Raw genomic sequence first — 11806 nt, forward strand, 5'->3', positions numbered from 1 at the left:
ATTCAGTGGGGCAGTCAATCGGTCTCTCGGTCGGTCAGTTTCATGGTCACTTTCTTTCACATGTCAAACCATACTACTGATGAGTAGGACAAATTGGATGATCAAATGTTCAGTTCGTTGTCATATCTTCTTACTCACATTCATCTATTGATGGTTAACACTGGTGTTCCAATGAAATGCCAGTGTCGTTATGATGTGTCACACACTACTGACTACTATACACAGGGTAAGAGGTAGAGCGAGTCGGTTTGCACTTCAACAACTGTATCAATGAATGACCGAGTGAACAAGTTATGGATTGACGCATGCTTGCTTGATCAGTGCAATAGTGAATGACCAATGGTATGCATAGTTGTATGTTGAGAAGAGTTGATGATTGAGAATTCACAGTAGTTGTTCGTCGGGCAATGGAGGTGGTTACTTCGTCAATAGCCTAATTTGTTAGACGGTATGCGTAGTCGGTAGGCCATAATGCCCACGTTCGCCAACCTCTTTTTATAGGAGCATCTACCATATTCTTTTGGTTCCAGCTACACATAATCTGTCTATGACTAGCTCTGTATCCCTTGAAGCTACCAGATTCGTACAAAGGCGACATTCTCAACACCATATGTGATACCCCGGCGAAGATGTGCTGCCTATTTCTTCGGGGTCTTAGTTACCGACTTCCTTGTTACAGTGGCCTTAGGCCTTGTCAGTGTCTTGACTTTCGGCTTGATGACCTTCTTTTCCTTAGGCTTTCATAGAGTTGATTTGAGACCGTTATCAGATGGTGCTTTAGTTTTTGGCTTAGGAACCTTTGACTTAGGTAATAAAAATGAACAACGCACTTGATGAGAGACATCTTCAAATCGAACATACACCACAACACCATATGCGAATTCTGAGGCATTGGCAAAGCAATGCATCTGAGTAGCCAGTGGTTTGTACGGTTCTGGTACGAGACATCTGGAAAGTAAAAGTTCGCTTAGGATCTTCATACCTCCAAGCCAACAGTACCATATCATAAAGCACTCCGTAATAAGCTCTGTGTCCCACGCCAGATTTTGCCGACATGTATCTTGTAAAATTAGTTTAGCTGGTAAAACAACTGGACCTATAAACCCATCTGGGTCGAATATAAAAGCTACAAACGACAAAATGGTTCTTCTTGTAGGAGTCACACCGAATTCGCACATCCCGAAGATCTTACCCGTTCGAACATTCCACTCTCTCCCTAGGGTCATTTCATTTCTTTCCATAGATAGACAAATGTCTACGTTTCTTTCTATACGGTGTTCCTCTGGAATATACTTCATTGATTCAAAATTGTTGCTGACCCACTCGATCAGATTACCCCCCCCCTATACGTAACACTTCCTTCAGTTGAGAATATACTAATTTAGCTTCTTCTAATGTATCAACCCTGGTTAATAAACCGTCAACGTAGAACTGTTCCTTCGCTATCTGTATAATACATTCGGGAAACCTAGCCTCGCCATCTAGGAAAGCGAAAGTCTGTACCGCACTTTCTCAAAATTTTTACCAATACAGGCACTATTCTAAATGCTAATTGTCTCTGTACACGCTTAACACATTCTTCCGTACCGAGTTGGGCATCAATATGGCCATTATTTTTACTATCTCTCTGCTCTTCCCGCCTCCTATGTAACAAGGTATGGTGTCTCCAGCCACATCCTTCGACGGCACATGACCTCGGTGCTCGACAGTTTCTTGCTGTGGTTCGCCTTCAGACAGACATTACACAACTTCTTTGATACTCGATCCTTATCTCTAAACCTTTCACAATGGTCAAAGTGGTGGTTTCCAGTACATAATAAATATGATAACCCAAGAGTCCTTGGCCCTACGTGTGGAGCGACATCAGACCCACTGATGTTAGCGAAAGACACTCTCGCTTTATACTCTGAATCAAGGTTTCTTTTAGTAACAGAAACCGATTGCCTCTGGTTGCGACTCGGAATATCTCCACTGACAAGTAATCCATACATAGTGTTAGCAATGTCTGACTGCTCCTTCACAAATTTTCAGAGGCCTTAAATAAAGGCTCTCTACCCGTCTTAAGAATTCTAAATGTCACTTTAACACATTCTCTTTGTAAGTGTAGTGGCAGTTTCAAAAGCATACATTCGATTTGATTATCCTTAACAACGTATGACTTGGTAATTTCGAATAAACTGAGCATTGAGTAGATTATTATAAATAAATAATATATTTGTAATATCCCAATGAGTAGTAAAATTAGATTTTCTGACATTTCGTGACTCAGTGTAAGCCACTTCTTTGGAGAATGAATAATAATTCAGACGTGTTTTTTGATTGATTACATTATATTCTTGTTCTTTCGTTGTACTATTTAAACTTGAATTCATTTTGAATTATGTATTCTCTGAAATGGCTTTCACTGAGTCATGAAACGTCAGAAAATCTAATTTCCCTACCCATTGGGATATTGCAAATATACTATTTATTCATACATTCGATAGTCTTTGTAGAACTCAGATCGGATATATAGTTAGTCTGCGTGAATGTTAGCTCATAAATATGCATCTCACGAGACAACCTTTTTAAATTATCTGGATCAGTCCCCTTAATAGGAGGGATATTCAGCATCTTGTCAATAAATGCATGGGCTACTATGTGCTTCTGACCGAATGCTTCCTCGAGAAGCTCTAACGCTTTACGATTACCTTCTTTTGGCTCGAGCAATGAACAGTAGTAGACTTAGCTTCACCATCACAATACGGAATCAAATAGTTTAACCTAGATCGGGATCCAACCCTTTCATTAAAAGTCTTCGAAACTCCTTATAAAACTCCAATAGGTCATTGGCTTACCATCAAACCTTATGATATCTCTCTTTGGTAGGTCTAAACTTTACATATCATTATGATGCAGTTCCTTTCAGGAGGAACATCAACTACACGTGAAGCAGATGTAGACTCGTACAACATCACCCTGTCAGCCACAACTTGATTATAATGTTCTCTTCCATCTTGACCTAACCTTTCTAGCTCAATATCTCTTTCTATCTGAGCTAAAAGTACTTTAGCTAATTCCAGGTCTAACAAGAGATCTATTCAGTAGCCGTTTCCTTTAAATTCGTCATCACTATGAGTTTCCGCATAGTGGGGGGGGGCAATTCAGGAGTCTGAACAGTCTTTCGATTCTTCTTCGTAAACATTTAACAGCACTCAATGTAAGAAGTTCTGGTGAGATACTGGTAGAAACTTTGTAGGACTTAATTTGTCCTACAAATATACTACTAGAATTGCAAACGCGATACTGGCGATCCCAGATTCTATGTAAACTCCATAGTTAGAAGAACGACAACTTCGCCTCAAAATTTATCTGTTTCTAAACTTCAAACAATTAGACCAGTACAATAATTAAAGGAATTACAGTCATCAATTGAAACGGCACATACATGCCCACCAGTATTGCGTGTCCAATCAAAATGGATATAAATTATGAATCACACTAATATAATAGGATAATAATGTCTTTCAATTGGTAGGTCACATGCATCAGGGAAGTTTACAGACACATCAGACCAGATCAATGTGGTGGGAGCTAAGGCAACGATTTGATTGGTTATTTATGGACATAACTAACAAAGATAATGAAATTTAATGACGACATAATTAAAGAAATTTTATTGGAATCAGTTTACATTAAAATTGTATCATTTAGAAATGCGAAAATACTAGAGATTGGTTACAGTTGTTGGTGACGATTTTATTCGGTCTTCTAATGTTTTCAAATTGATTACAAACTCTTCTCTTCCTGCATCAATACTTTTATTAGATCCATTTTGATGAATATGATCATCAGTTGTAGATTCTAAGCCTTTGTCAACATCAGAAAGATCTTCACCGCTTGTATCACGTAAACAGTATAATAGGAAAGCTTGAAGCATTGAGGAACCGGAATAAATCAGTACAGGCGTACCATGTTTAAAAGCAAAATCAGTATAATTTACAAGTGTTGAAATGATCCCACCGATTCTACCTAGACCATTTGATATGCCTACAGCGCTTGAACGCATATATGATGGAAATAATTCAGCACAGTAAATCGATAGCATAATCGTTGAAGCAGAATACATAATAAGAGCACCATTACAGAATATATTCAATACATTATCAGTCAGTGGTTCCCATAATACTGTATAAACACCACCAATACATAATAATATAGCAGAAATTATATATGTGCACATTAATGGAAATCGTCTATACTTATAACATCTATAAACTACACTTGCAGCAATTGGTCCTGGAATGCCAGTTAATGCATTGATAAGAGTTACTATATAAACATTATAATTAATGTACTTACTAAATAGTGTGATACCCAGAAAGGCAAGCGAATGCATCGTAAATATTAGAACACATATTATGAGTGCTTTATTCATTTGTCTACAACAAGTAATTTTCTTGGTTGATTTAAGTAAATTAATAAATCGTTCAGAAACACTTATAAGTTCACCATGGACATATAATTTTCCCATATGAGATTGGTTTTTATTTAAATCTTTCAGGTAATTGTCGAGTTGTGATAATTTTGATTTGTCTTTCTTCAAAATGTGGTTGATACGACACCCTCTTCTCAGTATTGTGATGGCTTCTTCAACACGATACTGAGATAACAGCCATCGTGGTGATTCCGGTAAAAGACAAAAGTATATGAAACATGTGAGACATGGTAGCGTTGACAGGGCGTTGAGAAGACGCCATTCTCGTACCAAATAAGCTATTCCAGTCATTATAGCACGATGTCCAAATACAATTCCCAAAACAATGAACGATGTGAAATATGATCGATATTTGGCATTAGTTAGCTCAATTGGTAATAGGCGTAGGGGACGGCTTTTCCTGTACTAGAAAACCCAACAATTGTTCTCATCAGGTGATAGATATGATGATTAGGGGCTAAGGAAACACCAACCGCTGCAAGTAATTCAATGATAGAGAATAGAATTGCACCGTTTCGTCTGCCGAATTTGTCACCAAAATAACCACCGAAAATGAATCCAAACAACATTCCAACCATAAAAAGAGAGGTTCCAAGAGGCGAAAGCATACTCTTATCACAAACCAAGTTAAATTCCGCTACCACAGTACTGGGATATTGGAACTCTTTACTTCTATATACATAACCGTTGACACACGCTTTAGTTTTCAGCGATTCACGATCGATAAATGAAACAACCGACTTATTCAAAAGTAGGTTTTCGATTAGGGTTGTATTGCTCCAGTCCAATGCGAATTTCAGACAACCCATCATTGTTACAGGGATTTCACCTTCCCATGGACCCACAAATGCAGCGGCTTCCTCAAAACTTAAATTGTATTCTTTGAATATTTCTTCTATAGGATCTTCCATCCGACAACGATAGTCAGGTACTGCATTAACAAATACAGGTAACGTCACCATTAGAGGAGAACTTATAACTATTAGCAACACGATACTCCATTGCCAAACTCCATATTCTCCAACATACTTATTCAATATTTCATCTACGCTAAGTTTGGTGGTGATGAATTGTTGAGTCGGTATTTCTGATGTCCTCAATTCACATTCTTGTGCACTGTTTGTAGGAGGTACACATTGAGCCATTTTCCATCAATAAAGTCTAACGAACACCAATCGAGAATATGAACAGAAGCCTCAATACTTGTTTCTTAGTCTTTGAAATCGCCCACAAGTGTCTGACGTCACGGTAGTTGTTATGTATACATAATTCGGATGTAAAATGACATTGAAAAATTTCATTCTGACCACGACCGCAGACATTAATATGATTGGTTAATGATAATTGTCTTACATTCATTAACGCGATTAGTTTAGATTAAGGTCAAAATAAGCTGGGTTGGTAAGACGTATGTCTGATTGGTCATTGAGAGAAGCTTGCACATGATTTACCAGTAAATGAAAACTTAAATATTTCAATTCCAAACTGATCATAACAACATTCATTGTTTGCTGATATTTCAGAACACTAAACACAATTAAATGTATGCATGAATATCAAAAGTGTTGGACAGTAAAGAACCGAACTGGTTTATGCCACGAATTTTAACTGATTGAGTTTTGAAGACTCGTTTATCTTGTTAAGTGGTTTTGTTATGACTTTTTCCACCGTCAATTATCACGTGACAAAATCACCAGTCAGAATACCGACTTATATGACCTTGTTCTTGTGCTAGATCAGTGAAACGTTAAACAACGCTATGGCTGGCGGCCTGCTTGAATATCTGGGCTACCTGTTCCTCCGATCTAGATATTTCATCAAGTTATCTGTTTTGTTGTTTGTTTTAGCACATCATTATGTCTATTTTGCGCACAATCTATTCAGGCGCGTTCATGAAAAGTTTACAACCTTTCGCTATACGTGATACAAAAAAGTACAATCAGCGACATCATGGTGGCTGGCAATATGCATTGAAACGAATGAACATTAATCAAATGTGGATTACCGAACTCCTAACATCTAACCGGTCATCATTCAAAATTTATCGTCATAATAGATCAAGGTATAAGAAAAGGAAACTTGTTGAAATACTTTATGCTGAGAATTCTATGTTGTACCAAAAATATAATGTTGAATAAAGCTAATAATAATAATAATAATAATAATAATAATAATAATAATAATAATAATAATAATAATAATAATAATAATAATAGTAGCCCTATATCAGCTCTAAATCCTCATTGGTCCTTCGCGCCTTGTCCTATCTGTTGAGTCGAGAACACAGTCTCAGCCTCCACTGTAGAAATAATATGTTCCAGACATGCGTAGTATATATACAAGCAAACCAGACCGCATCATGCCGTAAAATAAAAACTGCCATTATACAAGATCAAGCCAAGAGTGACTGTGAGTGTGAGAGACTGTAACCAAAAGATTTGGGATAAGTTAAGAATAAAAAATCATACAATAATAGCCAATAGGTCAATGTAAAGCTTATGATGAAAGAAATATAAACAAATTTATTCTAGTTACTTAACAGTTATACAATATTTTGCGCCAGTTATTCCTAGTTTAATCTTCTTTGGAAAAAACAAGTTTATGGAATGGATAATGAAGTGAAAAGTGTTAGCAAGTTGAGACGGACAGAAAACATACAAGCTCAATCAAATTAAGTATTCCATTGGAAGTATCAACACAAAAAGTATTATCACAAATATGAGACAATCAATAACAACGCAAAAGATGATTAATTGACGAATAAAGCAATCATAAATTACCAAGAAAGTACAAGCAAGAAAACGAAATGATAAAAAATTACCGGGATATATATCCATAGGAAAACAAAGAGCAATAGGAAACAAAAAGTAAAGTATCAAAATAAGAGGAGAAAATCACGCACTGATGAACAAAACCAAACCATAACACATCCATATACGAAGCGTAGATGATTCACGCTAACAGTTCGTGTCCATTCCACTCTCTCCTTCATTCCTCTACTACCTTCGACATGAACAGGTGACTCGTCCCAGAACACGCCAATCATGGGTGCGAACATTATGGGAGAAGGTGTGGAAGTAAGACAGTGATGAGGTGGACAATGTGGAGAAGACGATGAAATATCGCCTTTCTATACCATTCACACACTGCTCCTCCATTGGTTTCCCATATGATCTCCAAATTCTCCAGACTTGTTCCGACATTCCTATGTGTGTTGCAGATGAACACGCACACACATATTCCATATTCAGTGTTGACAGTCGACCGTTTGAATCGATATAACAAGCCGGTTAAGCACTGCCAACTCCGCCTGTAGCTCTTCTAGAGTTACTGCCGGTCCCAAGCCCGGGTAAAGGAGGAGGGTTGGGCATGGAGTTAGCGTCCCCATCCCGTAGAAAACTAACTCGCTAAAAAAACGCTTACCAGAAAAAATAATTCAAACCATTTTAACTCTGCCCTGAGAGTTAGAAGGTCTTCATTTAGAAGAATTAGGACGCTTCATGGTGAAAGCCGAGTTCCTTCGGAAGCCACGAGGCCGACGCCCCTTCTGACAACCAGAGCAACAATTTTTATAGGTACATGGAACGTCCGAACACTGTGGGAAACCGGGAAGACCAGTCAAATAGCAACGGAAATGAGGAGATACAACTTGGCAGTACTGGGAATCAGCGAAACCCACTGGACCCAAGCTGGACAGAAAAGGCTAGCTACGGGAGAGATGCTGCTATACTCCGGCCACGAAGAGGAAAATGATCCACACACCCAGGGAGTTGCTCTAATGATGTCCAAAGTAGCACGAAATACACTTGTAGGATGGGAATCCCACGGATCCAGAATCATCAAAGCATCATTCAAAACAAAGAAGGAGGGTATCACAATGAATATTACCCAATGTTATGCACCCACCACTGATAGCAACGACGACATTAAAGATCAATTCTACGAGCGGCTGCAGTCAATCATAGAGAAATGCTCAAGAAAGGACCTCACCATTCTAATGGGAGATCTAAATGCCAAGGTCGGAATAGACAACACCGGATATGAAGATATTATGGGACGACATGGACTGGGACAGAGAAACGAAAATGGAGAAAGATTTGCAAATCTATGTGCATTCAACAAATTGGTCATAGGAGGCACAATATTTCCACACAAGCGTATACACAAGGCTACATGGACCTCACCGGACCACACTACAGAGAACCAGATAGACCATATTTGAATCAATAAAAAATTCCGAAGGACAATGGAAGATGTGAGAACCAGGGGAGGAGCTGACATAGCTTCAGATTACCACCTAGTTGTGGCCAATTTAAAACTGAAGCTAAAAAAGAACTGGACAAGTGGACAAACAGCAATACAAAGGTTCAATACAGCCTTCCTTCGAGATACTGACAAACTCAATGAATTCAAGATAGCTCTCAACAACAGATTCCAAGCTTTACAAGATCTACTGAAGGAAGAAGAAACTACCATGGAGGACAACTGGAAAGGCATCAAAGAAACATTGACTTCAACGTGTCAAGAGGTTCTGGGCCTAAAGAAACACCAGCATAAGGAATGGATCTCTATAGAAACACTGGACAAGATCAAAGAAAGGAAGAACGAGAAGACAGCAATTAACAACAGCCGAACACGAGCAGAGGAAGTCCAAGCACAAGCTGAATACATAGAAGCAAACAAGCAAGTGAAGAGGAGCATTAGAGCCGACAGGAAGAAATACGTGGAAGAATTAGCAACGACGGCAGAAAAAGCTGCTAGAGAAGGAAATATGAAACAGCCTTACGATACAACGAAGAAACTATCAGGGAAATACAGTAAACCAGAGAGACCGGTCAAAGACAAAGAAGGCAAGCAAATCACTGAAATTCAACAACAGCGAAACAGATGGGTAGAATACTTCGAGGAACTCCTGAATAGGCCGGCTCCAATGAATCCACCGAACATCGAAGCAGCACACACAGATCTTCCTATAGATGTCAACCCACCAACGACGGAAGAAATTAGAATGGCCGTCAGACAAATCAAGAACGGGAAAGCAGCAGGACCCGACAACATACCAGCTGAAGCACTGAAATCAGACATCGAAGTAACCACAAGCATGCTTTACCTTCTATTCAAAAAGATTTGGGAGGAGGAACAAGTGCCAATGGACTGGAAAGAAGGACACCTCGTCAAGATTCCAAAGAAAGGAGATCTGAGCAAATGTGAAAACTACAGAGGCATTACACTACTGTCAATACCAGGGAAAGTCTTCAACAGGGTGTTGCTGAACCGGATGAAGGATGCAGTAGATGCCCAACTTCGAGATCAACAAGCTGGATTCCGTAAGGATCGGTCGTGCACAGACCAAATTGCAACACTACGGATCATCGTCGAACAATCAGTTGAGTGGAACTCAACACTATACATCAACTTCATTGATTATGAAAAGGCATTTGACAGTGTGGATAGGAGGACGTTATGGAAACTTCTTCGACACTACGGAGTTCCTGAGAAGATTGTCAATATTATCCGGAACTCATACGACGGACTACAGTGCAAAGTAGTGCATGGAGGACAGCTGACAGATGCATTCCAAGTAAGCACCGGAGTCAGACAAGGCTGTTTACTCTCTCCCGTCCTCTTTCTTCTGGTGGTCGACTGGATTATGAAGACCTCGACATCTGAAGGAAAACACGGAATACAATGGACAGCTCAGAACCAATTAGACGATCTGGACTTCGCAGATGACCTAGCCCTCCTATCACGTACACGTGAACAGATTCAGATAAAGACAGCCAATGTAGCAGCAGTCTCTGCATCAGTAGGCCTCAGCATACACAAAGGGAAAACCAAGGTCCTCAAATTCAAAGCGGAGAACAGCAATCCAATCACTCTTGATGGCGAAACTCTGGAAGATGTAGAATCCTTCACATATCTGGGAAGCATCGTCGATAGACATGGAGGTTCAGATGCAGACGTAAAGGCGAGGATTGGCAAAGCAAGGGCCGCATTCCTACAATTGAAGAACATATGGAACTCAAAACAACTTTCAACCAATATCAAAGTGAGAATCTTCAATACGAACGTCAAGGCAATTCTACTGTATGGAGCTGAAACTTGGAGAACTACAACAACCACAATCAAGAAAGTACAAGTATTTATAAATAGCTGTCTACGCAAGATACTCAACATCCATTGGCCGGATACCATCAGCAATAGCCTTCTCTGGGAGAGAACAAACCAACTTCCAGCTGAAGAGGAAATTAGGAAAAGACGATGGAAATGGATAGGACATACATTACGCAAATCGTCAAACTGCATCACGAGGCAAGCTCTAACTTGGAATCCTGAAGGGAAGCGGAAAAGAGGAAGGCCTAAGAACACATTACGTCGGATAATAGAAGCAGATATGAAAAGGATGAATAGGAACTGGAAGGAGCTGGAAAGGATTATCCAGGACAGGGTTGGATGGAGAATCATGGTGAGCGGCTTATACTCCTTCACGAGGAGTAACAGGTGTAAGTAAGTAAGTAAGTTAAGCACTGCCACTTCCTTCATTCTCTACTCTTTCTGTGCACATTCATCAGTGACATAAAGGTCGAGTGAAGACTCTCTATTTATTTCAATCTCTGTATGGTTAGTTAGATAGTTAGTCAGTTAGTAATCTAATGATTTCTTTATCCCAGTGATTGGTGTCCAGTGGGAATTCTTTGTGGTATTCTCAACACAGAAGTAAAACAGATCAAATTAATGGTTGCATATGGAATCTGAAAGAATTTCTTTAACCGACAATTGACAGAATGTTACGGTTAACACGGAAACACTTGGGGAACAGTTACTGAAGAGTGTTCAGTCCATTGGCTTTGTGGATGGAAATATGGAGAGACACGAATCCATTATATGCTTCAATGTGTAGGGCCAGTGGAGTGCCGTTGAGTTCTAGACAAATCCTCCATCGAGTCGAACCGTGTTTTACGTTCAACGGCAGATCACTGAACGTTGAACAATTCGCTCAACATCATCAAGGTCGAGTATGACTGATGAGGATGAATCAGTTGGATATCACAGACTAGTTCATGTGGCAGCGTCATTACTCTGTACCTCTGTAGTCTGTTCTCTCCGATAAACTATGCTTTTCGACAAGATTCCATTCTTTCTAGACAGTCATTAAGGGAGCCGCATTGCCTGGTTATCACGATAGTCTAAGCCAAGTTATGTACTTATCGTGAGGTGTGACTTCGATGTAATCTAGGAGGCTATGTGTGGTAATCAGGTGTATTTGAATTGTAGTATGAACTAAGAATCCCAGAAATAACGTAATCGGATCAAGAATTACTAGATAAC

The 11806-nt window shown here is 39.3% G+C and overlaps 1 protein-coding gene across 1 annotated transcript; it reads right to left on the minus strand.

Annotated features, from left to right (window-relative positions):
• Positions 1-3706: 3706 nt before the first annotated feature.
• On the minus strand, positions 3707-5748 carry MS3_00005245 (uncharacterized protein; the record flags this gene model as incomplete). The annotated part of the gene is made up of 1 exon (XM_012946257.2): positions 3707-5748. The coding sequence occupies exon 1, from the start codon at positions 4766-4768 to the stop codon at positions 3707-3709; it is 1062 nt and encodes a 353-aa protein (XP_012801711.2). The 5' UTR covers positions 4769-5748.
• Positions 5749-11806: the final 6058 nt, after the last annotated feature.

This window comes from Schistosoma haematobium, chromosome 3, assembly GCF_000699445.3.
Source record: "Schistosoma haematobium chromosome 3, whole genome shotgun sequence".
NCBI lineage: Eukaryota > Metazoa > Platyhelminthes > Trematoda > Strigeidida > Schistosomatidae > Schistosoma > Schistosoma haematobium.